This window comes from Corythoichthys intestinalis, chromosome 3, assembly GCF_030265065.1.
Source record: "Corythoichthys intestinalis isolate RoL2023-P3 chromosome 3, ASM3026506v1, whole genome shotgun sequence".
NCBI classification, from domain to species: Eukaryota; Metazoa; Chordata; class Actinopteri; order Syngnathiformes; family Syngnathidae; genus Corythoichthys; species Corythoichthys intestinalis.
This window is the reverse complement of record NC_080397.1, coordinates 8357138-8384050: the sequence shown is the minus strand read 5'-3', so window position 1 is coordinate 8384050 and position 26913 is coordinate 8357138. Positions and strand designations below refer to the sequence as shown.

The 26913-nt window shown below is 37.4% G+C and overlaps 1 protein-coding gene across 3 annotated transcripts in view; it reads left to right on the top strand.

Moving 5' to 3' along the window:
- The window catches only part of LOC130913048 (collagen alpha-1(XXVII) chain B-like), a 159476-nt gene that overhangs the window by 92701 nt on the left and 39862 nt on the right, over positions 1–26913 (top strand). For 2 of the 3 annotated variants that reach the window (XM_057831323.1, XM_057831322.1), the window contains exons 23-36: positions 7704–7757; positions 7869–7913; positions 7985–8038; positions 8948–9001; positions 9141–9194; positions 11608–11661; positions 16757–16810; positions 17172–17216; positions 18955–18999; positions 19100–19153; positions 22640–22693; positions 22759–22812; positions 24734–24787; positions 25499–25552. In XM_057831323.1, the coding sequence (XP_057687306.1) occupies positions 7704–7757; positions 7869–7913; positions 7985–8038; positions 8948–9001; positions 9141–9194; positions 11608–11661; positions 16757–16810; positions 17172–17216; positions 18955–18999; positions 19100–19153; positions 22640–22693; positions 22759–22812; positions 24734–24787; positions 25499–25552 (729 nt within the window). The remainder of the gene's footprint in view (positions 1–7703; positions 7758–7868; positions 7914–7984; positions 8039–8947; positions 9002–9140; positions 9195–11607; positions 11662–16756; positions 16811–17171; positions 17217–18954; positions 19000–19099; positions 19154–22639; positions 22694–22758; positions 22813–24733; positions 24788–25498; positions 25553–26913) is intronic. The other variant, XM_057831324.1, reaches the window with a different exon arrangement.

The window sequence follows — 26913 nt, the reverse complement described above, 5'->3', positions numbered from 1 at the left end:
AAAATTTTGAAAACATTGAAGAATATCTACAGAGCTTCAATAACAAGTTTGATGTTATTGCCGTCTCTGAAACCTGGCTCAATGTCAACAAAGGATCTGACTTTAAATTGCTCGGATACAACATTGCCCGCGGCACGGTGGCTGAGTGGTTAGCACGTCTGCCTCACAGTTCTGAGAACAAGGGTTCAATCCCGGGCTTCAGCCTTCCTGTGTGGAGTTTGCATGTTCTCCCCGTGCCTGCGTGGGTTTCCTCCGGGAACTCCGGTTTCCTCCCACATCCCAAAAACATGCATTGCAAACAAACATTGTAGGCTGATTGAACACTCTAAATTGTCCGTAGGTATGAGTGTGTGCGTGAATGGTTGTGTGTCTCCATGTGCCCTGCGATTGGCTGGCAGCCAGTTCAGGGTGTCCCCTGCCTACTGCCCGTAGTTAGCTGGGATAGGCTCCAGCACCTCCGCGACCCTTGTGAGGAAAAGCGGCATGGAAAATGAATGAATGAATGAATGAACAACATTGCACAAATGAATCGGACATCTAAAGGAGGGGGGGTGTTGCCATATTTGTAAAAGATGTGTTTAAGTTTGATGTCCTACATGACATGTCAACTGCGATTGAAGATTTGATGGAATGTATCACAATTGAGTTAAGTATCCCAAACTGCAAAAGCATTACCATTTGCTGTGTCTATCGTGCACCTGAAACGTCCAGCTTTTTACTCAGCATATGGAAAAGATGTTTTTTGCTGTGGGGACACAAATCTGGATATCTTGAACCCTAAAAAAAATCCACATATAGACGACTTTGTTGCCTCCATGTATTCTCAAGGCCTACGGCCTCTGATTACGCAACCAACACGGATAACGACACACAGTGCGACACTCATTGATAATATATTCACAAACATTCTAAATCAAACTCATAGTGGCTTGCTAATCTGTGATATCACTGACCATCTGCCTATCTTTACAAACTGCACCCTACGCAACTACTTTGAAAGCCCAACAAAGGTAGTGTACAAAAGAATAAGAAATGATCAAAACATTGAAAACATGAAAAAAGAACTCTCAACTCAAAACTGGAATGATGTTTACAATGCAACTAATGTGAATGCTGCTTATCGGTGCTTTATGAATACAATTCAACACCTCTACGATAAACACTGCCCAAGAAAGTTGATTCCCACTAGGAGAAGAATGATAAACAAACCTTGGATGACCAAAACGCTTATCAACGCTTGCAGAAAGAAAACAACTCTGTATAAGGAGTTCATCTCCAAGAGGACAGGCTCTACTGAGGACAAATTTAAAAAATATAGAAATAAACTTAACTCCATTCTGCGAGCTTGTAAAAAAACAATACTATTGCAAATTACTGGAAGACAACAAAACCTACACGTGTAGACTGTGGAAAATACTAAACGGGATGATAAAAAGAAATAGGGAGTCAGGGAAATCTTACCCTGAGTTCTTTTATGGAGATAACAGTGAGATGAGGAACAAAGAAGAGATTGCAAACAAATTCAATGAATTCTTTGTAACTGTTGGGCCTAAACTAGCTGGGAACATTCCCTCTGTAGCTACTCATATGCGCCCTGACCCCATTCTAAAATCCATGTTTTTGGAACCAATACAGGCAGCCGAGGTAAAGAGTCTAATTATGCAGTGCGACAACAAAGATTCCACCGACCTACAGGAAATTGACATGAAACTCATTAAAAGCATTCATAATGAAATACTACTCCCCATAACTCATATTTTCAATACATCTTTTGAGACAGGAATCTTCCCTGATGAAATGAAAATTGCTAAAGTTATCCCAATCTTCAAAGGTGGGAACCAACATGAGTTCAACAACTATAGACCTATCTCTATCCTGCCTCAACTATCAAAAATTCTCGAAAAACTCTTCAACAACCGACTTGACAAATACATAACAAAAAACATCATTTATTATATGATAGCCAATATGGGTTTAGAAAAAACCACTCCACTGCGCAGGCCCTAGCAGTCTGTAGAACTGATCACAGATGCTGTTGACCGAAAAGAATACTCAGTGGGCATTTTCCTGGACCTAAAAAAAGCCTTTGATACTGTTAACCACAATATCCTAATGGACAAACTAAAGAGACTTGGAATGCGAGGCATCGTTCTAAACTGGATAAGTAGCTACCTGGAAAATCGTTCGCAATATGTAACATATGATGGGTGCAGATCGACTACACGTCAAATTACATGCGGCGTGCCCCAAGGCTCTGTCCTGGGACCGAAATTATTCATCCTATACATAAATGACTTACATCAAGCATCTAAACTACTTAAAATGGTACTTTTTGCGGACGACACCAACATCTTTTGTTCTGGAAAGGACCTACACAGTCTATCTATACAAATAAATGCAGAACTAGCAAAACTGCAAAAATGGTTCGATGCAAATTATCCCTGAATCTCGAGAAAACTAAATACATACTATTTGGCAGAAAAGGACTGAATGAGAAACATAAACATACAAATAAATAATGATGTGATACAAAGAGTACAACAGCACAAAGTCTTAGGTATTGTTCTCGATCACCGCCTAACTTGGAAGCCTCATGTGGAGCAATTGCGCAACAAACTCGCTAGGAACATCTCCATTCTATTTAGAGTTCAAAACATGCTAGATACCAGGGCTCTCCAAACCCTATACTGCGCGCTCGTTCTGCTGCACCTCAACTACTGCTTGGAGATCTGGGGACACACATATGCAACACATCTATGTCCACTCTTTATCCTTCAAAAAAAAGCTATTAGAATTATTCATAGAGCACCGTTCAGAGCACATACAGTGCCTTGCAAAAGTATTCGGCCCCCTTGAATCTTGCAACCTTTCGCCACATTTCAGGCTTCAAACATGAAGATATGAAATTTAATTTTTTTGTCAAGAATCAACAACAAGTGGGACACAATCATGAAGTGGAACAACATTTATTGGATAATTTAAACTTTTTTAACAAATAAAAAACTGAAAAGTGGGGCGTGCAATATTATTCGGCCCCTTTACTTTCAGTGCAGCAAACTCACTCCAGAAGTTCAGTGAGGATCTCTGAATGATCCAATGTTGTCCTAAATGACTGATGATGATAAATAGAATCCACCTGTGTGTAATCAAGTCTCCGTATAAATGCACCTGCTCTGTGATAGTCTCAGGGTTCTGTTTAAAGTGCAGAGAGCATTATGAAAACCAAGGAACACACCAGGCAGGTCCGAGATACTGTTGTGGAGAAGTTTAAAGCCGGATTTGGATACAAAAAGATTTCCCAAGCTTTAAACATCTCAAGGAGCACTGTGCAAGCCATCATATTGAAATGGAAGGAGCATCAGACCACTGTAAATCTACCAAGACCCGGCCGTCCTTCCAAACTTTCTTCTCAAACAAGGAGAAAACTGATCAGAGATGCAGCCAAGAGGCCCATGATCACTCTGGATGAACTGCAGAGATCTACAGCTGAGGTGGGAGAGTCTGTCCATAGGACAACAATCAGTTGTACACTGCACAAATCTGGCCTTTATGGAAGAGTGGCAAGAAGAAAGCCATTTCTCAAAGATATCCATAAAAAGTCTCGTTTAAAGTTTGCCACAAGCCACCTGGGAGACACACCAAACATGTGGAAGAAGGTGCTCTGGTCAGATGAAACCAAAATTGAACTTTTTGGCCACAATGCAAAACGATATGTTTGGCGTAAAAGCAACACAGCTCATCACCCTGAACACACCATCCCCACTGTCAAACATGGTGGTGGCAGCATCATGGTTTGGGCCTGCTTTTCTTCAGCAGGGACAGGGAAGATGGTTAAAATTGACGGGAAGATGGATGCAGCCAAATACAGGACCATTCTGGAAGAAAACCTGTTGGTATCTGCACAAGACCTGAGACTGGGACGGAGATTTATCTTCCAACAGGACAATGATCCAAAACATAAAGTCAAATCTACAATGGAATGGTTAAAAAATAAACGTATCCAGGTGTTAGAATGGCCAAGTCAAAGTCCAGACCTGAATCCAATGGAGAATCTGTGGAAAGAGCTGAAGACTGCTGTTCACAAACACTCTCCATCCAACCTCACTGAGCTCGAGCTGTTTTGCAAGGAAGAATGGGCAAGAATGTCAGTCTCTCGATGTGCAAAACTGATAGAAACATACCCCAAGCGACTTGCAGCTGTAATTGGAGCAAAAGGTGGCGCTACAAAGTATTAACGCAAGGGGGCCGAATAATATTGCACGCCCCACTTTTCAGTTTTTTATTTGTTAAAAAAGTTTAAATTATCCAATAAATTTTGTTCCACTTCACGATTGTGTCCCACTTGTTGTTGATTCTTGACAAAAAATTAAAATTTTATATCTTTATGTTTGAAGCCTGAAATGTGGCGAAAGGTTGCAAGGTTCAAGGGGGCCGAATACTTTTGCAAGGCACTGTACCAATGAACTTTTCATCAAGTCCAAGCTATTAAAATTTCATGACCTGGTTAGCTACAAAACTGCTCAAATGATGTACAAGGCCAACACAAACAGTCTCCCAACTAACCTACAAGAATTGTTCCAACTAAGAGAATCCTCCTACGACCTGAGAGGAAACAGACTGTTTTCCTATCAGACCATTAGGACTACAATTAAATCGTTCTCGATTGTAAACACTGGGGCTCGCCTATGGAATACATGTGATGCAGCGCTAACGAATATAAATTAATTAAGTTACTTCAAAAAAATGTACAAACAAAATATAATAAAACATTACATTGACCAAAATCCGTCATAACCACAGAGCGCACGCACATCACAGATATGATGTTCTCACAGCAAAGGATGATTAAATGTCAGGGTCAGAGAATAAGACATAACAATTGCTCTTAGGATATGCCCTCCAGCAAAATCGCATTACTGAGCTGCCATTGCAACGAGAGTGCCGTGTTTGACCTGCGAATTGACAATATGTGAAAATCCATGGCAATCAATGACTTTCGAACGAAATGTGAAGATTATGACTGGACTGATACACAATATGCTGTTTGTGCGTCCCGGGCTGATGGGGGACGGGTTTCGATAAGCATCTGCTTTTCCCGTCTTTCCTTGTCTGTCTTCGTCTTTCCTTCGGGTAAAAATTCCACACTCTGAAACTGTCAATGATTTTGATGATGATGACAATGACAATAAAATTCAATCATTCATTCAAAACACAGAAGTAAATCAACATCAGAATGGTTTCAGAAGAACAAAATACACGTTCTAGAGTGGCCAAGTCAAAGTCCAGACTTGAACCCCATTGAGATGCTGTGGCATGACCTAAAGTCAGCGATTCATGCCAGACATCCCAGGAATCTGACTGAACTACAGCAGTTTTGTAGAGAAAAATGGGTCAAGATTAGTCCAGATCAATGAGCCAGACTGATCTGCAGCTACAGGAAGCATCTGGTTGAATTTTTGCTGCCAAAGGGGGCGGGCACAAAATATTATATTATATTATATTATATTATATTATATTATATTATATTATATTATATTATATTATTTAATATAATATTCTATTCTATTCTATTCTATTCTATTCTATTCTATTCTATTATATTATATTATGTTTCACTTATTTATTCTTCCCCCTTCTGTCATTTTTTGTATACTATCCTCATTAAAATATGAAAACCTATAAATGTTTGGGTGGTTTTAGTTAAAGTAAATACTGTTATTTCATCAGTGTGATTTTGACAAAGATCAGATCACATTTGATGGTGATTTTATGCAGAAATGTGAGAAATCCCAAAAGGGTCAGATACTTTTTCATACCACTGTATTAAAAGTTATTCAGATAAGTATAGTATAAAGAACATACTAACAAATTTACCAAACCATCAGTTTAATTTTTAAACAACTCTAATACACTGGAGGTACAATGTACAGTATGTAATAAATAACATGTATAATGTAGGGCTGCAGCTATCGAATATTTTAGTAATCGAGTAATCGACTGAAAATTCTATCGATTAATCGAGTAATCGGATAAAACAAATATATTTTTAGGTGAAGAGCAATTATACATATACATGAGAAAACAAGACATTTCATGTAATCTTGAACCATTTTCAGTCAATCAATGTCTTTATTTTCGATGTATATTGTTGAAAACAGCCAGCAATTGCATCTCAGATGTAACTAGAATTAAAAAAAAGACTAATTCACTGCTTTCACTCAAAAAACTTTTAGATCTTATTAATATATATATATATATATCTTACCTAAAAATGCCATTACGCTTGATAACACACATCACTTAAAAGTTAGGATTTTTTCCCCACGTGTTTCAATTGAATTTCTCTTTGTGTCAAGCCATTTTTAAGTTCTAGTTAAGTTTTAAGTTAGTCTAAACTGTAAGTCCTGATAGGATTTTGAGTTTTTGCTGTGTTCAAAATAAATGTATGATACAGGCTGTATTGGAGCACATTAGGGACCAGTGCTACTTGGTGTTTTATCCAGCAATGACTACTGAGCTAAAATTGATAGTTAGCATGATTAAGTTTTTATTTTACACCCTCACCACTCCACAATGCTATGTTATGTTAAAGCCTGTATGTAAGACACGTTAGCCACGCATCGACAGTGGTCTTAATTAATTGAAACCTAGCCCTCCGCAGGGCTAACTTTCTGTGAGCTAGTAGCGACAGTAACGTTAATCTTATTTATTAGCGCTTAGCGCTCTTTATTAGCGCTTAGCGCTGTACTGCTTTAAGATGGCGGCTGTTTACAAACGCTGCCCAGACGCGGCCGAGTCTGTCATTTGGCATCTAGTTCAACATACATGTGATCTCTATGAGACGCACCAGACGCTGCCTGTTACCAATGTAGCATTGTGCGGGCTAGTATTTAGCAACGTCGGCGTCGTTTGTGGCGGCTGTCGGCTGCGGTAAGTTTTTTTTTTTTTTTCTTCCTCTCCGCACGTGACAGCGCGCTGTCCCGCATTAAAAGTAGTCCTAGCAAAACGTGATGCTTAGAGCTGTCAAAATAAACGATTACTCGAGGTGAATAAAATTCCTCGGATCAGTTTTTAAACTCAAGTTACTCGAGTTGCTCGAGTACTCGTTTCAGCTCTAGTATAATGTGTTAATAATTTCACACATAAGTCACCCCAGAGCTGCGACTGCAAACTGCGACTTATAGTCCGAAAAATACGGTACGGACCTTTTCCGGTAAGTTAATTTCATATTGATTTCTGATTTTTTGTTGTGTTTAGTGATTTGCAGTTGCTTCTGTATTGGGCATTGTGTTTTTTGATTTACCTTGTTTTTTGATGTGTCGTGTTTTTAATTTATTTTTGTGTAATGTAATTTCCATTTGTCTTTTAGTTGTTGTTGTTGTTTTTATGTGTTGTGTTTTTATTTATTTATTTTTTAAATAATGTGATTTGCATTTTGTTTTTTGATTGGCTGTTGTGTTTCGTACTTCAAGCCCACCGTTTTCCAATGCAACATTTTGAGGACTAAAAAATATATATATATGGATTCCACACAAAGTGAGATCTTTTGACACAAATACAGGCTTCAGTCTGCTCAAGTTTGTGATTCAGATTTTTTTTGTTACTAAATGGTAACTTGACCGACATGCGATGTCACTTTGAACCAGGCTGAGTGTTTCTCATTCTGCAGCACATTCTCAGTGACACTTTGATTTTGTGTTCAGGGCAGGCCTGGGAGGCAAGGATTCCCAGGATTTACAGGCCTGGACGGACTCAAGGTTACAAGAGCCTGTATTATCACTTGGGTTCTTTCATGATCAGAATGTCTAAATGAAATGGTAAATTTCCTTCAACACACTCAAAAATTAGACAAATTTCCTTCTCTGTAGGGAGAGACCGGGATTACCGGAGAGGTCGGGAATTTTGGAGAGAGGGTAAAAATGCTTTTATCTGCACAAATCGGCGATGAAACAAAACTGATAAATGCATTCTCTTATTCCATTAGGGTTTGCCTGGCTTCATAGGGACTACTGGGGAAATAGGCCTTGCTGGAGAAATGGTGTGCTTGTTTATTACCTCATCACACGTTTTGATTGCTAGTTTTATTCTGAAAACCCTATTTTCTGGACAATAAGTCACACCTGAGTTTAAGTCCCATCAGCCAAAGAATGCTGAAAAAAAAAACATATATTAGTCATATTTTTGGCAGGCAATTTTTTAATTTTGAAGAAACCAAGAACTAGTGGTGGATGAAGTACTCACTTTTTTTTACTCAAGTAAAAGTAGAGATACAATGGCAAAAAAATTGCTGAAGTAAAAGTACAATTTTCTAAGAAAAAAAATCCTCAAGTTAAAGTACAAAAGTACTTGCTTTAGAATTTACTTTACAAGTGAAAAGTAAACTTACGTTCTCCTGATGCAAAAATGTGATATATGAGATGTGAGCCAATATGCAAAGAAATAACCAGAAAATTCATTTGCTGCTCAGTTTTATTTAAAACTGTACAGAATGGAAAAAGCAAGCAATAAAATTGACTGCTTTAAAACTGTACAGAATGGAAAAAACAAGCAATAAAATTGACTGCAATGTAAACAGAAGCTTAACAAGCTCTAATTTAGCTTAATTGCGGATTGCAAGCAACTATCAGTTGCATACTAAACTATGAATCGGGAGTGGATTTTCACTCCTATTTCTTCCCGCTCCCAGAGAAAAACGCCCATTTCAAACCATGTATTTATGTATAGTAATGAATGACTTTTACTTCGTTATATTCCACTACTGCCAAGAAAAACTATTACATGTCAAAATAATAATGTTAAAATGGAGAACAACGGAATAACTAAGCATCAGCCAAACTATTTAAAAAAAAAAAAAAAAAAAAAAAAAAGTGTGACTTATAGACCAGAAAATACAATACTTTTCCATTTTTGGGGCACAGTGCATTCTAACTGTCGTTTGCTTCACCAGGGTGATCGTGGGAAAACAGGCATTCCCGGACCTCCAGGGGAATCGGGGCCGATGGTAAGGACTACTTTTGGTACACTCAGTGCTTTGTTCGAAGGGAGTGTGATTATATTCACTCAGCTAAACAGATTAAACCACACTCATACTTATTACCGACATGTTAGTGAATCACTGCAGTTCAGTTTGGTTCTTGCAGGGTCACACTGGAATACCTGGAGAGACAGGTCCGCCTGGGATGGAAGGAATCCCAGTAAGTCAACCTAAACCTTATAAGTGCAATCAAATGCCACATATACAGTGGATCAAAAAAATCAGTACACCCCTCGTATTTCTGCAGATATTTAAGTATATCTTTTCATGGGACAAAACTGACAAAATGACACTTTGACACAATGAAAAGTAATCTGTGTGCAGCTTATATAATAGATTTCATTTATTTTCCCCTCAAAATAACTCAAAATATAGCCATTAATATCTAAACCCCTGGCAACAAAAGTGGGTACCCTCCTTAGAAACTACATACATCCCTTAATGTCCAAATTGAGTACTACTTGTCATTTTCCCTCCAAAATGTCATGTGACTCATTACAGGAGTGGTGTCAGCATTGCTGCAGAGATTGAAGAGGTGGGGGGTCAGCCTGTTAGTGCTCAGACCATTCGTCACACTCTACATTAAATTGGTGTTCATGGCTGTCACACCAGGAGGAAGCCTCTTCTGAATATGGTACACAAGAACCCCGCAAACAGTTTGCTGAAGACATGTCAACAAAGCACATAGATTACTGGAACCATGTCCTATGAGACGGGCAGGCTTTCTTGTGTACTGTCTTCAGAAGAGGCTTCCTCCTGGGGTGACAGCCATGCAGGCTTATCGAACACACACATCTATATAAAATTTGAAAAGATTGATAGTGAAGAAAAAACAAATATAATATTGAAAAGAAGTATTTTAGAAAATATTGACAATAAACTAGTTCAGTTCAATTTTTTCAGGCATACTACTCAGTTTCGTCTTGTTAGGGTCCGCGAACGCGGAAACAAGGTTGGACCTCACAACAGACAACAAACGACTGAAGGAAGCGTACAAGGGTTTATTAAATACAAAACAAAAAAACACGCAATTGCGCCAAAAAGGGGAAATAACAAAACGGGTCCGTGACACGAGGTCGACGGGGATCAATATACAAACGCAAGGGTAAACCAAGGTGCTAGGCAGAGCCAATAAAACAACTAAAATACACTCACATACCTGCACAAGGTAGAGGCATACAAAACTAAAGTGACTGGCGACTAAAACCCACGGAGGGTGCGAAATTACCAAAATAGCAAGTTACTCGAAATGCAAGGATGTCAAATGGGGACCAGCAAGAATAAATATCTCGGCGTCCTTCCAGTGGATCGCCTGCGTCTTTATACTGTTGTTGATGAGCTGCAGGTGCGACGTCGGGAACGCCCCCACAGCCGGCTCTGCAACAACACAAAATCTGACCAGGAGCAGAACGTGACACGTCTAGAACAGGACACATACCTACATCACACACACCGTCACACAGCCTACTCTTCCGCCGTTTGCGCACTGCTGTCACTTCTTTTTTTTCTCGACTCATCCGAAGAAAACAACAACAAATCCGGCTCATCCTTTTCCTTGAGCTGATGAAATAATGCATTAGCTTGAGCTAATTTTAGTTTTCGATTCATCCCGCACGTTTCAAAGTCGCTTGCTCAATCCAACCAGCCGTCACACGCACCCTCACCTCTCTCTTTTTAGATGGGGACTCGCTCGGCAGTATATTAAAAGTTTTCAGATGACGTTCTTCCTTTGTGAACTCACAATGGCTCCTGGGATATGTAGTCTTTCGTGGTGCTTTCGGTTTTGAAAAAGTACAAGAAATGATGGAAATATGGACATAAACACATGGTCGATAAAGCATTTTTTGCTTATTTATGAGGACAATAAAACTGTAGAACTCAAATGACATCATCTCCTGTTTTACTTCAAACTCCACTGACTTAAAGTAAAAACGGGCTTATGCACCCTAACTTATGCACTTTCAAAACAACCAGTGGCACGTGGGTGACAAAATTACAGCGTGACGAGGCTTCAAAGCTGATATGAGTAAAAATGTCGCTGCCGAGACGTTCGGTGTTAAAGGGTAAATCTTCAAGTTAAAGGGGGTTTAATTAGTCGATGGAGCTGATTTCAACAAGTTCCGTGTAGTTTGTTAGTTATTTGTTAGTTTCAGGGCTCCGGAGTGGCTAAGCTAGCGCGAGTCAATAGTGCCTGCTTGGCATGGCATTAAAAAAATGATATTAACAGACTTAACATAATCAAATAAATTCAAAATGCAGATGATTGTTCGAAATACCCATGCCCTGAAACTAACAAATAACTGACAAACTGCAAAATCAGTGGAGTCGGCGCTGCTTACCTTTTTTGCGAGAACCGTTGCAGCTTAATATTGATTCATATATAAGGCACACCAGATTAGATGGCGCAGTGTCAGCTTTTGAGAATATTCAAGGCTTTTAGCTGCGCCCTATAGTGCGGAAAATACGGTACTTAAAATCTTTCTCGTTTAATAAGTAGTTGTTTTTTTGGGTGGATGGGGGGGGGGCAATGCATGCACACTGCTGATTAACAGTGTACATATTTTCAATTTTAGGGACCTCTCGGCTTGATGGGATCAGGTGGCACCAGGGGACCCAAAGGTGTGGAGGTCAGTATATAAAATCTGTCTCGAAAGAAATCCCAACAAATCTTTTACAAATTCAGAGATGCATGCATTTCTTTGAACATAGACTGCCTGTTGAAATATACGAATGAATCACTTGAAAAAATGATACGCTGGAGGGAAAATATGAAAAGGAGAAGAGGTTAAGCGCAAAGATCCTTGATTTTGCCATAATCCAGCTGATCTAATTGAGATGCCGCACAGACACGGGTGCACTGAATGAACAATTGAACACGAGTGTGTGTAATGAAGGCAATTCATTTTGTAATTTAGTTCAACAAGCCTCCCCCTGATATCACAAATGTAATATCTGATAACCATAATAGCTGAAAATTACATCCAATCTTTAGAAAAAAAGAATTCATTCTCCACCTAATGAAAATCTTCATTAACAGTTTAGCGACTTCATGGGTTTATCGGTTTTACAGCAAGCATCTAAAGGGATTTAAAATTTTAAAGAGGGTTCATTGAACTCATTTGTTGTCATTGACGGCGCTAGACGTCCAGTCCATTTTGACTGGGAGGGCTGCCCTCGAACGTTGGATCGCTGCCAGCCCTTCAGTCAAATTGGATTAGACAACTAGCGCCGACAATGGCAATGAAAGATGAGCATTCAAGCCAGTTTTCCCAGTTTCTACAACCCCTAGCAGAAAGTATGGATTCACCAGTCTCGGACGAGCACTCACTCAGACATTTTATCATGTAGAACAAACTCAGATAAAAAACTTGAAAAAATAATGAATTAGTTCAAAAGTACAACTCTTTAGCATTCGGTAACACTAAAAGAAATGAATAAAAAAACATTGCGGTGGTTAGTAAATGTTACTTTTATTGAGCAAGTGCAGGGAAATATATATGGATTCACTCCATTCTGAAGAAATAAATATGGAATCATAAGAAACAAACAAAGAAATAACAATCAAGACACATCTCTAGTATTTAGTAGCACCACCTCTGGCTTTTATGACAGCTTGCAGTCTCTGAGGCATTGACTTGAGTATTATTCATCAATTTGGTGCCAACTCTCTTTGGTTGCAGTTGCCAGATCATCCTTGCAGGTCGGAGCCTTGCTGTTTTTTTTTTCAATTTCCACCACAGGTGTTTAATATGGTTGAGATCTGGGCTATTTGCAGGCCATGACATTGACTGGATGAGTATTTCTCCAAGGAATGCTTTAACAGTTTTAGCTCTCTGGCATGATGCATTGTTGTTTTGGAAAATGACAAACATATTTTCAATCGAAATGATAAGGAAGCTGTCTAAAATTTCAATGTAAACTTGTGCATTTATTGATTTACCGAAAGGTTTAACGACAGCCATCTCTCCAGTGCCTTCGCCATCAAGGACTGAGGGAATTTTGAGGTTTCCTCCAGGCAGTCATCTTTGTAAATCTCACTGGAACAGCACCAAACAAAAGTTCCAACATCATCACCTTGTCAACAGTCAAGAATCTCTGCATTGGACAAGGTGTCAAGAGTCAAAAATCTGCATTGGACAGGGTGGTGATGCTGCAACTTTTGTTTGAACAAATAATTGCTGGAGTAATAGTTTTTAACAAATTAACAATTGCGGATTGTTGGGAAGCCATTTTGGCCTACTGAAATGTGATACTTGTTCCTGTTTCACCACATGACTTTAAAAAATGGGGGGGTGTCTTACCATGCCGGTGATAAAAACCTCTCCATAAAAAGCCATAATGCCTCCTGAGTGGTTTCTACATGTTAGATTAACTTTAATTCTCACATCAATCATTTATAAAAAGATGGCGAACTATAATTGATTCCTGGTATCCACATATGTGGACCTGACATTTTGGGTCAAGTAGGCCACACTTGTCAAAAGAGGGACCACTTCCATTTGGTCAAAATGGAGGACATATTTAAAAAAATAAATAAACATCAGTCTTGCGGTGTGTTTTCACTTGCATTTTTAGCCCTGATTTAAAGCAGCTAACGGTTTGAGCACACTTCAGAGCTTCAGGTAACTTGTTCCAGAGGTGAGAAGCATAATAACTGAATGTGGCCTCATCCTGCTTGGTTCTTGGAAAACAGAACACGACGGTTCCAGATGACCTTAGAGGTCTAGATGTTTCATAGGGGTCAAACAAATCAAGCATGTTTTTTGGTCCAAGGCCATTAAGTGTTTGTAGACCAGCAGCAGTATTTTATATATATTTTGACTCACAGGAAGCCAGTGTAAAAATGTTAATGGGTTCCTATATGTCCAAATAATACCTGAAACAAAATAAGTTGACATTGGGAGACAATGTCCATCTTGAATTAGGTATTTCCATTTTATAATGTTTCCGATATGTGCTGTAACTCAACTTGGTTGAACGTCAGAATTTCCAATGTACAACAATCCCTTTCATGTAAACATGGTGTTAGATAGTCTACTGCAGAGGTCAGGAACCTATGGCTCACGAGCCAGATATGGCTCTTCTGATGGCTGCATCTGGCTCGCAGACAAATCTTCAATTATTAAAAAAAAAAAAAAAGTTTCGTTATGTAATGGGAAGGGCGCTAGGACCTGGTGGGCGTAAGGGCCAAAGGGGAAGCGTTAAAAAGAGCAACCACTAAGGGGCGCTCACATTTTGTCCATTGGCAAGCCAGTGATCAGGCGACATTCAGGACAGGAGAATGTCTGAAAAGTCTAATGATGCGTGTGGCAGTTGGTTGAAATAATAGCTATGCATCTGTAGCGTGGTGCAGACAGAGATTAAATGTTCCAGTCTGTTGCTACACATTAAAAAAAAAAAAAAAAGAAAAAAAAACAACAGCGTCAGTCTCGCATTGCTGCACAAAGACGGCTCATTTCTTATTCGCTCTAAAATGCAAATTCTTATAAAATTATTCATTATAAAAAACACATTTTTGTGACAAACATTTAACTTACGCATTTTAGACACTACTTGCATTCACTCGTCGTCCGCCCGCCATTACGAACACATCTGCAGTCATACATAAACATACTTAACGATTAACATATTTCTGAACTACAATATATTAACACACAGTACACATCACAATCACCCTAAAATAAAGCAATCCGCTAATATACACAGTCAAATGATACTCTTTTTCTCACCCGAAACAAGAAAAAAAAAAATAAATAAATAATAATAATAGTAATAATAATTCTTATTCGCTTTAAAATGCGAACATTTATTGCCCATGCACGCAAAGAAGCGAACGCTGCTCCCTGCTGGTTTAAAACCATAAGTACAACAGTCCTTTCAGCCAGAAACTTGTGTGTATATTTTCCACAAACACAATGAAATAAGATGAAACATTTTAAACATAGGGTGAATCTATCCGTGGACACAACAAAATAATAAAATAATTATTTTAATATTATTTAATTATTATTATTTCATTTCATTATTCGTAGACTTCATTACCTTGAGGAAACATTCAGAACCAATCATAAATAAAATGTAAATAGATAATAGATTAATACATAATAGATAATAGTAATTTATGATTATATATACAGTATAATAATATATACTGTATTGGACCGAATATAAGACGGTGTTTTTTGCATTGAAATAAGACTGAAAAAGTGGGGGTCATCTTATATTCGCGGTCTAGATATTATACCCATTCACGACGCTAGATGGCGTCAGATATCATTGAAGCGATATTCTGTCATGACAGATCTCAGCTACTCTCAAGTTTAACCAGTTTGTATTATTTTATTGCAATGTTTTTCTTTGTTTCAAGACTACAGTTACAGTTAGACTTCACTTTGATGGTTAATGCAGTTATTGCAATTTTGTTGTTTTATCACAATAGATTGGCTTATTTACATTTCAAAAACCAGAAGCCATTCATTTACGAATGTGATTGCACTTTAGTTTACATATTTAAATGTTCAGATATTAAGTTTTGAATGCGGCAAAATAACATGCTTTTTCTCTCAAATATATTGTTATAATCATGTTTCATATGTACTGTAATTATTTTCTGTAGAAAAATTAATTTGGTGCTCAAAAAGTCTTTTTTCAAACTTGAGTCTTGAAAAAGAGGGGGTAGTCTTATAATCAGGGCCGTCTTATATTCGGGCCAATACGGTAATAGATTGATAAATTCTATATACAATCAAAACTTATTATAGAATAGAATAGCGCTTTTTAATCATTATACACTATATACTGTTAGCAAATGAGGCTAGCGGCAGCCTGGCGTAAACAGAGCTTTTCTGGCGAAAATTGTTGTGAATAAATGCTTAAATCCCTGAATTCTATATAGATATGGACGTAAAACAGTCTTGTTTATTGGTTAAATGCAAAAAACGCCCAGGTAGCATTTATTTCGCGTAAATATTGCCCACTACGAGGCTAATCAGTTAGGAAAATTAGCCGCCTCCATGTGTAAACAAAGAAGAAAATTCCTGCAAATAAATGCATCAATCACGGATGCATGATACGAAAATTATAATATTTACCTTGAATCTTCGAACAAATCACTTCTGAGACAATCCTTCCTGTTTTTATGCGGTACAGCTTATGTAGTTCTTCAAAAATCCAAGCTTGAATCCAACATGAGCATGTGCCATCTTCGGCTATTACTAAATGAAGCTCGGCCCCCCTCTGATGTCACGTCAATAGGTAATAAAGTCTATGCATTATTATTATTTATATAAGTTATTAAAACGAATTCAGAGACTTATTGTACTTTAAAAGTGTTGAAATTATATAAAATGCACATATTACTTGTATTTTTAGTTTTAAACATATTGTATGGGTCTCACACAATTACATTTAAAAAAAATATATGTGGTGTTCATGGCTCTCTCAGCCAAAAAGGTTCCCAACCCCTGGTCTACTGTGTATTTAGATTTTTAAAAAATCAGTCTTTCATCAAGTGTTTCCATTGTGGGATGAATTGTAATAAATAAAAATAAAGAGACAGTCTCCAAAGCTCAACTTAATGGGGATAACCAAAATGATGATAAATTGCTTCAAGTCAGCAACTTAATGTTTGAAACCGCATCAGTCAATGAATGGGAAAGACCTTGTTTTCCTCACAATGTGTCAATGAAAGCTTTATTTATATCTTTTTTTTTTTCCCTCGAGGGTCCGAGGGGTCCAGATGGTGTAGTTGGGGAAGACGGTGCTACAGGGCTAAAGGTGATCCATGTTACATTTGTGAGATGTTATTCAAATATTTTCTCATGTCATTTTAAGTGTTTGTTTATTATAGCTTGCATTTCAAACTATTTGGAGATCAGATATCGTTAATTGGACACATCAGAAAGCTTGGATAAACATTCTTGTCCAAATAGCAAAGTACATCTTGCAGCAGTAATAATAAATAGCTCTTTTCATCAGTTTTCTTTTTCTGTGAGAGATTATTTTTAACATCTGAAGAGATTCTTTTTGAGGAAAGCCTTTGTTAGGCAAATAAAACGCAAGTTGTTGGTTAGTGCTTGGCTGTCTGCTTTAGCTGTGGGGGATTTTTGGGAAACTCACTTGAATCTATTCTTTGCAGGGCCCTGATGGTCCGCCAGGAAAGTCAGGCTTCGTTGGTGATGAGGTACATAAAATTAAAACAGATAAAGTTGACAGTTGAATACCAAAAAAATACCAAATGTGAGTCATCTTTTGTTGTGATAGGAATATAACTCATCTTCACTGGCATTTTCAGACTAACTTATGATTAGTGAATATTGACAATCTTAAAACTTATAGAACACAACTAAAAAGTCCTACATTTGCCCCCCCAAAATATGTTTTTTTTCCATTTAGTCCGATCTTTCACGATTTTTTTTTTTTTTTTTTTAAGTTGTCCGGGAATTACTTGTTAACCGACATCCAGATATTGTCGAACTCCAAAAATCCGATATTGATATCAAATCGATACCGGTATATGTGGTCTTGCACTTAACGTGTTACTGTTAATTCCATTATGATGCCCCACTGGATGCTTTAATAATGATAAATGTAGCAACTTTAATGTTTTCCCTCAAAAATAAACATTCTATGAAAAAAATAAGAGAACAGCTTCAACTGAAGTTATAAAAAAAAAAAAAAAAAAAAACGTCCCATTAGCCAAAACCATCATAATTTAAAAAAGGAATCGCTCACAATTAAATCACATTTACATTAGTTACCCCAATGAGCCACTAGAGGGCGACCAAATCATTACAAATACAGGCAGGCAATCGTAGGACATGTCAATGCAATGACAATTCCCAAGTTTTAACAATCCAGAGATGGTAGAGTAGCCAAAAATTTTACTCAAGTAAGAGTAGCGTTGCTTCCAAATAATATTTCTCAAATAAAGGTAAAAGTACACATCCGAAAAATTTTCTCAAGTACAAGTAAAAGAAAAATATATAAATATTTTACTGTACTATGACCTATTGCATGACCATATTAGGCCAAAAAGATACACAAAAACACACAAAAATCATCTAATTCAGACCAGAACAACACTATGAAACATCACCCTTCCAAAGAGCATGAGTGCCCTCTAGTGGAGAAAAAAACATTGTTACCTCAGATTGGTGAAACTGAGACAGCCACTGTCAGCATATCCGTGAATAATAAAGTCAATATGTAGAGTAAAAAGGCAAAATGTAATGACTCCAGTGTAGCCCAAAGTAGTGGAGTAAAAGTAATGTTTCTTCAAAAATCAACTCAAGTAAAAAGTATTGCCTGGTAAAACTACTCTAAGAAGTACATTTTTCTCAAAAAGTTACTCAAGTAAATGTAACTGAGTAAATGTAACACGTTACTATCTACCTCAGCAACTATCTAACTTTGAACTATCCGATATCATTTAAAATGCTTTCATCGACGTGCATTATCGACCACCCGATAATTTCAGACAACTCTTAATTTTTTTAAAAATTGTATTTTTGTGGGCTTTTTTGTTGTTATAACTGTCAGTTTATATACAATGGCATCCACTTTTGTTTATTAGCCTTAAGGTAGCAGGCACGCGAAACAATTAAATGTATTCTGTATTGTAGTGCACAATATGAGTACTGTTCATTTTCTTGAGCTGTGTTTAGCTTTGCAGTTAACATCACCTGGAGTGTAATAAACCATTTGAAAACCAACAATATTGAACTGTTTTTGAGGGACTGCAAATCTGCAAAACTAGTCATTTCTCATCTGCATCCCCACGTAGGTGATAAAAAATGAAAAGCTGATCACAGAGACGATCTAAAAAATTTTTTGCTCTTTGATATTGATCTTAAAATCGCCCTGCCTACATGACCTCCCTGACTACAGCATTGGTAAAATTTTGTCTCGATGTCTGGCAGGGAAAGCTTGGCGAGCCTGGTGAAACTGGGCCAAATGGATTTCCGGTAAGACCATTTATTACCTAGTTGGTGGTAACTCATTGCTGCCATTTATTTTATTATTATTATTTTTTGCTAACGATTTTTCTTATGTTTATCATTTTAGGGCGTACAAGGACACTCTGGCCCTCCAGGGGACAAAGGTCTTGCTGGAAACACAGTGAGTCAAGAAGTTATGGAAGAAATACTACTCTTATTCCACAAGTTTGAGCTACTCTAGGGCCGTTAGATTTTTCCTTTTTATTGTACAAATTAGATTGGACTATATTTTTCCCAGAGATGCCTCTACCAATTTTGCCAGTGAGACATCGCAAAAATAATGACTCCATTGTACCAATCAGACGTAACAATAGAGTCACATGACAATGCTATGATTACACCAGCCTGTTCAATCAAGTGACATCTTTAAAGTGCTGTAAAAAATATAAAATAAAAAATCTGGTTCACATAGAGCCGTCAGCATTACTTGAAACCAAAGGCATCACTAAACCCAATACAATACTGGGGCAGAGTGGAACAATGGCAAAGGAGAATTTTTTTTTACCACTTATCTATCATAAAAATGGTAAATGGTGTTATACTTGTATAGCGCTTTTCCACCTTTCAAGGCGTTCAAAGCGCTTTACACTACATTGCCATCCACCTACTGGTGACGCAGAACCATAGCACTATAAACTATATGTAATCAAACCAAAATACATGTTTCGGTAAAAAAAAAGTGACATTTTTTGTTTTTCAGCAATTAGTACTCAAAATAAAAAAATGGGACATCCCTTGTTGATAGTCAATTCACCTCTGCTCATGCTCATCAACTTCCATCTCTCCTTCACCTCTTCCTGCACTCTGCTGCTCTACTTTGTCTGGAATGAAATGGGCATATAACAATGTAGCTACTTTGTCTGGAATGAAATGGGCATATAACAATGTAACTGTTATGCAATGAATCAGTATCAGTGTTTCTCAACAGGTAGGTTGTGACCTAAAAGTGTTTTATGTTGCCTAGGCGGGTTACCTAGCTTACCTCTCTCATTCCTCCTTGCTGATTTATCCTTGCTGGGAGCAAATAACTTTCTATTATCCATTTGCAAGAGTAATGATGTTTGAGTCAAATTAGTAATAAATAATAAATAAACAAAAAAATACATCTTGTTGCAGATTACATTAATTGCAGTAACAAATTCAATGCTTGTAAAACAGCTGGAAATTATGATGAGCACACATACTGTACAAATTGACGAGAGGTTTTATTCCAACGATAGGAAATTAATTCATACAGATTGATTCTATTCATTTTGGTCATATAAACAAATAGCAATAAATAGCATCAGTATTGGTATAGTTCAAATACCATATATTATATTAACACAAAGCTCTTGAGTGAGAGCCTCTCACTCAAATTGCATTCACTTGTCATTGTATTCATAGCCAGTTAGCTAAAAGATTGCAGCTAATCTGCTACATCAATTTGCAAACACAGTTGTTTACCGCAGTTAGCTGCCTGATATGAAAAGAGTGAAGTTGAACCATTTAAATTCACAATTCTTGGGAATAGGCGACCAAACAAACATCAACACAAAGGTAAAAACAAACAACAAGGATGGGCAGTTTATCTGGCACTAACCTGTAAAGCAGGTGGGAAGATGTCATTTGCTCCGTCGGTTGCATGCATGTGTTGTTGGATTAATCGAAAATGTGATTCTCTATCATATGGTAAAAGCGCCAAACAGTCACTCAACTTGTGATGGATTAGTGGAGCATTAAAATAGGCTACTTTCCTTTGTAGCAACCATTTTTTTATTCCACAGAACCATTTTTCAACTTGGGAACTCAGATCTCCCGCCACACTTGAGCACAGCACATCTCCCGAAGGTGCTTCGCGGAAGTGTCAACTCATATGCCTATTACAACCAAAGTTACGTGCATAAATTACCATATTAAGGAGCCATGTCCAGACTGTCTATATGGAGTGAATAAAGAAATACGACCATATTGAATAGGCACATTCTGTAGGTTATACCACGTAGATTTAATTTTTATTTTTATTTTTTATTTTTTACTGCGAAAATGTATATTAGGGCACTCCAGATCGTGCCCCAGTGAAATATATCTGGTGACACTCATGTTCGAAAGTTATTAGCTGGCACCGATAGGCCATGGAAAACTGGAAAACTGTCCGTCTTGAATAAGGCCAGATTTAGCCAGATATGGCTCTTCTGGTGGCTGCATCTGGCTCGCAGACAAATCTTCAGTTATTATAAAAAAATAAGAAAAAAAAAAAGTTTCGTTATGTAATGGGAAGGGCGCTAGGACCTCGGGGAAAACCTGGTGGGCGTAAGGGCCAAAGGGGAAGCGTTAAAAAGAGCAACCACTAAGGGGCGTTCACATTTTTTCCATTAGCAAGCCAGTGATCAGGCGACATTCAGGACAGGTGCGGCAGTGGAGAATGTCTGAAAAGTCTAATGATGCGTGTGGCAGTTGGTTGAAATAATAGCTATGCATCTGTAGCGTGGTGCAGACAGAGATTAAATGTCCCAGTCTTTTGCTACACATTTAAACAAAAAAAAAAGGGAAAAAAACAACAGCGTCAGTCTGCACAAAGACCGCTCATTTCTTATTCGCTCTAAAACATATTTCATGGTAGGAAATATGTTTTCTCCTCGAGAGGGCACTCATGCTCTTTTAACGGATGATGTTTCATATCAGTAGATTCTTCTCGTCAGAATTTTATTTTTTTTGGCCTAATATGGTCATGTAATAGGTTTTAAAGTACAGTATAATATTAACAACAGTTCATGTAGAAGATGTGCTGACAAAAAAAAAAAAATGTTTAAAAAAATCTGACACTGCAAGTACTTACCCATTCCCTAACTATTCTTTTCAACGTGTAGTTATTTATTTATTTATTTATTTTTGATAACTGCTTTCATGTTTACTTCAGTAATATTATTTTGAAGTAACGCTCTGCTTACTTTATTAAAGGTTTTGGCTAGTCTACCCTCCTCTACCCTAGGCAAAATATTTATAGTAATATTAATAATATTTATTTAATTATTTTATATTATAATAATATTTATAGTATTAATAACATATGTATACTTATGAAAATTCGATCTGGAGAGCTTTATAGCAAGGGTGAGTGTGATAGGGACTGAAATTACCTTCGGAAACAATCAGAAAACCGATTTTGAAAAATGATTTCATCAATATTTAAACACTTATGACTACATGTCTTTTGTTCTGTCTTCTTGTATATACGTATATATTTTTTGGATCCTGTTATCCCCAGATATCAGTTGAACTTTATTTTCTTGCCACCCTGGTACTTATGTGCGCCCCCATCATTTGCCTAACTTGCCCTATGGAGTGCACGGGCCTGCATAAAAAAACATTCAAACAAGTAGTGAGATGATGATTCATACCATATACCTGGAGAGACAGCTTTACAGTAGTTCCCATAGCAACAATTTCATCACCATCACTTACAAAAGCTCTGGTGCATGCTTTTGAAAACACTTCCCATTGCAGATTAATTTTGCTTCTCAAGCCCACACATCTTATTTATTTTCCTACGCTTCTTCCCTTCCTTTGCCGTCACTTTGGGTGCTTATCCAACATTCACACTGATGGCCTACGTTTTTCTCTGTAGGGAGCAGCCGGGCCTCCAGGAACAGTGGGGGCAACAGGAGAGATGGGACCCTTGGTGAGTCTGATCACGCAACTGCTTCTAGAAAAAACACATGACCGAAGGTCTGTTTTTATGTAAAGGGTCTACCAGGAAAAGCTGGTGATGGAGGACTGTCTGGTGAGCCTGGAGAGAAGGTACACATACAGTATATGTTATTTTATTAGTTACCCCAATGGCATAATGGCATACACATTATAAACAAAAAAAGAAGAAGATTACCTGCTTTTTTAATTTGAATGAAAACAAAACAAAACAAAAAAAAAAAAAAAATCAAGTTATTGCCCAAAAGGGAGGTTCAGAATTTTTGACACAAGGTTTAGTCTTCGAGTTAGCGGAGGTTTAATTAGTCAGTGGAGTCTGTTTCAACAAAGTCCGTGCAGTTTGTTAGTTATTTGTTAGTTGCAGGGCTCCGGAGTGGCTAAGCTAGCGTCAGTCAATGATGCTTGCTAGCTCGGAGAGGTGGGTAGTAACGCGTTACATGTATTCCGTTACATTTACTTGAGTAATTTTTTGAGGAAAATGTACTTTTACCAATTTTACCAAGGCATACTTTTCACTTTTACTTGAGTAGATTTGTGAAGAAAAAAACGCTATTCTTACTCCGCTACTATGGGCTACACAATAGTCGTTACATTTTTCCTCTTTATTCTACAGATTATTATTTTTTTTTTTTTTGCCAGCAATGCTAAGAGTAGCTCTACCAATTTCACCAATGAAATGTCGCAGCAATAATCACATGACTTCATTACACCAATCTGACGCAAGCTTGCTGTTCTATGATCACACCAGCCTTCTCAATGGCGTGGTGTCTTTGAACCGCCGTAAAAAATGAAGTATTTGACATTAAGCGCTGCCTTCAACATGACTCGAAAGTGCGGATCTAAACTTCTTTTTATTTGGCACCAATTGACAACGGAAAACCGGAGATATGATCCTTTTATTTCATGATAGTAACTATGAAGGAACTATTCAAACTCTGAACTATTTTCTCCACTCGAGGGCACTCATGCTCTTTGGACGAATAATGCTTGATTTCTGATTTTTTTCCCATCTCACCAGAATTCAGTAATTTTTTTTTTTTTTTCTGTGATGGGTTATTGTACAGTAGCATTACAACAACAGTTCCTATGATAAGTTTATGCTGAAAAAAAAATACGATTGTTTGAAATAAAACAAAAAGAAGCTGTTACTCACAATGTTACTCATTACTTGAGTATTCTTTTCACTGGATACTTTTTTACTTGTACTTGAGTCCATTTTTTGGATGACTACTTTTACTCTTACTTGAGTAATATTATTTTGAAGTAACACTATTCTTACCTGAGTAATATTTTTGGCTGCTCTGCCCACCTCTGCTAGCATGCCAATTAAAATAAAACAACATTAACAGATCTAACTCTTCAAACGAAGCCATGTCATAGTCAAAGAGTAAGCAGTACAGTGTGTCAGGGTGATTGATTTAGGGATGAGGAGTCCCTTTCGTTACCACCAAAAAAAAAAAAACAAATCAGTGGTGAAAAAACCGAAGTGACATCACTCCGCCCTGCTTGTCTAGACATCCTGTTCCCTGCAAAGTTGCTGGATTACAAATGTTGCTGTTCGTACTACATTTATTGACGTCCAATTGAAAAGGAAACTGGACTTCTGGTAGTCGATGTAAATGATAAATGGAGAGTACTTATATAGCTTATTTATCTACATGGTTACCATGCCTAAAGCGCTTTACATTAGTACACATTTACCCTTTCACGCACACAGTCACACACACTAATGGTGCTGCTACCATGCAAGGCACTGCCAACGCATTGGGGGCAAATTAGGGTTCAGTTCCTTGCCCAAGGGCACTTCGAGAGTGGGCAGTCGTATCCAGGAATCGAACCGCTGACCCTTCGGTCCAAGGGCAACTCCAGCTACCAACTGGCCAAGGCCACCCGAATGTCACATTTAAAACGTTAGAGTAAATATAATATATATATAATACACAGTATATTTATCCAACCTTATAATTTTTATATTAATTTCCATACTTTACTGAAGGATTTCATTCATTTGCAGGGCAACAATGGTCCACTGGGCAACATAGGAGAGCAGGGTCTGACTGGCCAGAGAGTGAGTATTGTGTAGTCCACTGGTGTCAAACTCAGGGGCCAGATCTGGCCCACCACATCTTCATGTTTCCTGTTAAAATGGAATTGAAATACAATTTCTGTTGTCCGAACTGAAAGAATCAGGACTACAGAAATCATTTAATATTTACATTTTTTTAGATAAAATATAAATCTTTTTTTTTTTTTTAAATTGCAAGAAAAAATATTTTCCTTTTTCTCCTTTTTGTGTTTTAAATTAAAAATTTTAAAAACTAAATAAATCAACAGAAATGTAGATTAAAAAAAACTTTTGAATATTTTCAATTATTTTTTGTTAAATTGAAATAGAAATGATTTAAAAAACAATGAAAATTGAAAATTTAATAAATATAAATAAAGATATTAAGACAATATTTACTGTTCATTCTGTTTTAAATTCCTCCTAAAAAATTAAATATGTAAATAAATCACAAAGAAAAAAAAATAAATAAGAGAATATTTGCAATTAAAACCCTGAAAAAAAAATAAAACACAATTTGGCGTGCGTGGAAAAAGTTGCCCATTAGATTATTCACAGCCAACGGCAAAAGACTTCCAATCCGTTTCATCTGGTCCATCAATGTCAATGGCAGCAAATCAGTTAAAAGATCAATTGAAAATGAATAGTAAATAAAGACATACATTTATAAGATATAATTTAACTTGTTATATTAACGAATATTCTGCTTTTAAGGGTGAGCAAGGCATCGACGGTGAGACTGGATCAAGTGGTCCCGATGGCATTAAGGTAAAGCATAAAGGGATATATGGAACATAACTTACATTGGTGGCACCTATATTGTATGAACGTGGACATGACCTTCAAGCCTGTGCAATGGAGTTTTAAAGTGGAGTACAGTGTACAGCGCGATCCTGGCCCCACTCTTTACACCCGAGGTTCATCTGCCAAGGCCTAGCAAGCTGGGACTTAACTGACCAAACGAAACATTCCTACAATGGTGTACCGCAAGCAACACGTAACATTTGCTCATTAATATTCATGACGCTAGCAACTGTCGCTAGGGGGGTTAAACGCGTTTGGCCGTCATGCTAGACGCATGTAAATAGTGTACGAATGAGATGTTTACAGAGCTAAACCTACCAATTCTGTCCAAAAATTATGTCCCTGGTGCCAAATTCACCAGTAAAGATGTGGAAGATAATCATTTTCAGTTTAAAAGATGGCTTGAGTGTCAAGGGCAGAAAAAGACAGGAAAAAGAGTGAACCTGATCCAGAGGTAGCTTTTCTATCGACACCGTTTTCTTGTGTGCATTGCCTTACGCCACTGAAAATGACATTCTCCTGTTTCAACAATCTATCCTTTACCACCATATACCCTGTCTTTCTTATATATTATATCCTCTGGTTGTCTTACATCTCTGACTGTTCTTTGGGTCAATTTACATTGCTACTTTTGTGTAGTGATCGTAAATGCTACTCAGTGACAGTCAACGAACACTTTTATTTTTTTCATTAAAAACAAATCTTAATTCTATAATTTATTTACAGTTGTCCCTTACTAAAGTTGTTTTTTACAACAGTAAAGGTAACAACAGTGGCAGCCAGATACCATTCTAATTTTTTTCAGGTCATTCATTGTCAGACAAGCAGCACGGCAAAACGCCACGCTAAAAAATAGTAAAAATATCAAAATAGCTTACCCCTTTTGTCCTAAATGTTTACTGCATATGAAGGTGAGTGGCTTCTGGTTTTTTAAACTGGTCTTTTGACGTCCGCACAAGTTGATCAATTCTTCACATTTTTTTCTCCGAGTTTTTGGCTTCGGGAAACGTATGCAGGAAACATCCTTCATATGTCATAATGTCTAGAGTCGTTTCTACAAGTTCCATAGCAGCAATGTTTGATCGGCATGTTCTTTTTTGCAAGATTACCGCTAGAACGCAAGCAGTAATAACATAGTTTGTATGCGAGGCCGTGGTTCGTAAATGTTTACCCATTTCCTGGTTAAGATGGCAACGTACGGTCCAAAAATAGCATTCGTGCGGTATGCTATTGTTGTCAGTCATCCTCAGTGTGGTTTTTTTTTTTTTTTTTATCCTCAGTGTTGACTAAAGAGTTTCAGTATGTCGTAATACAGTCCAAGAAAC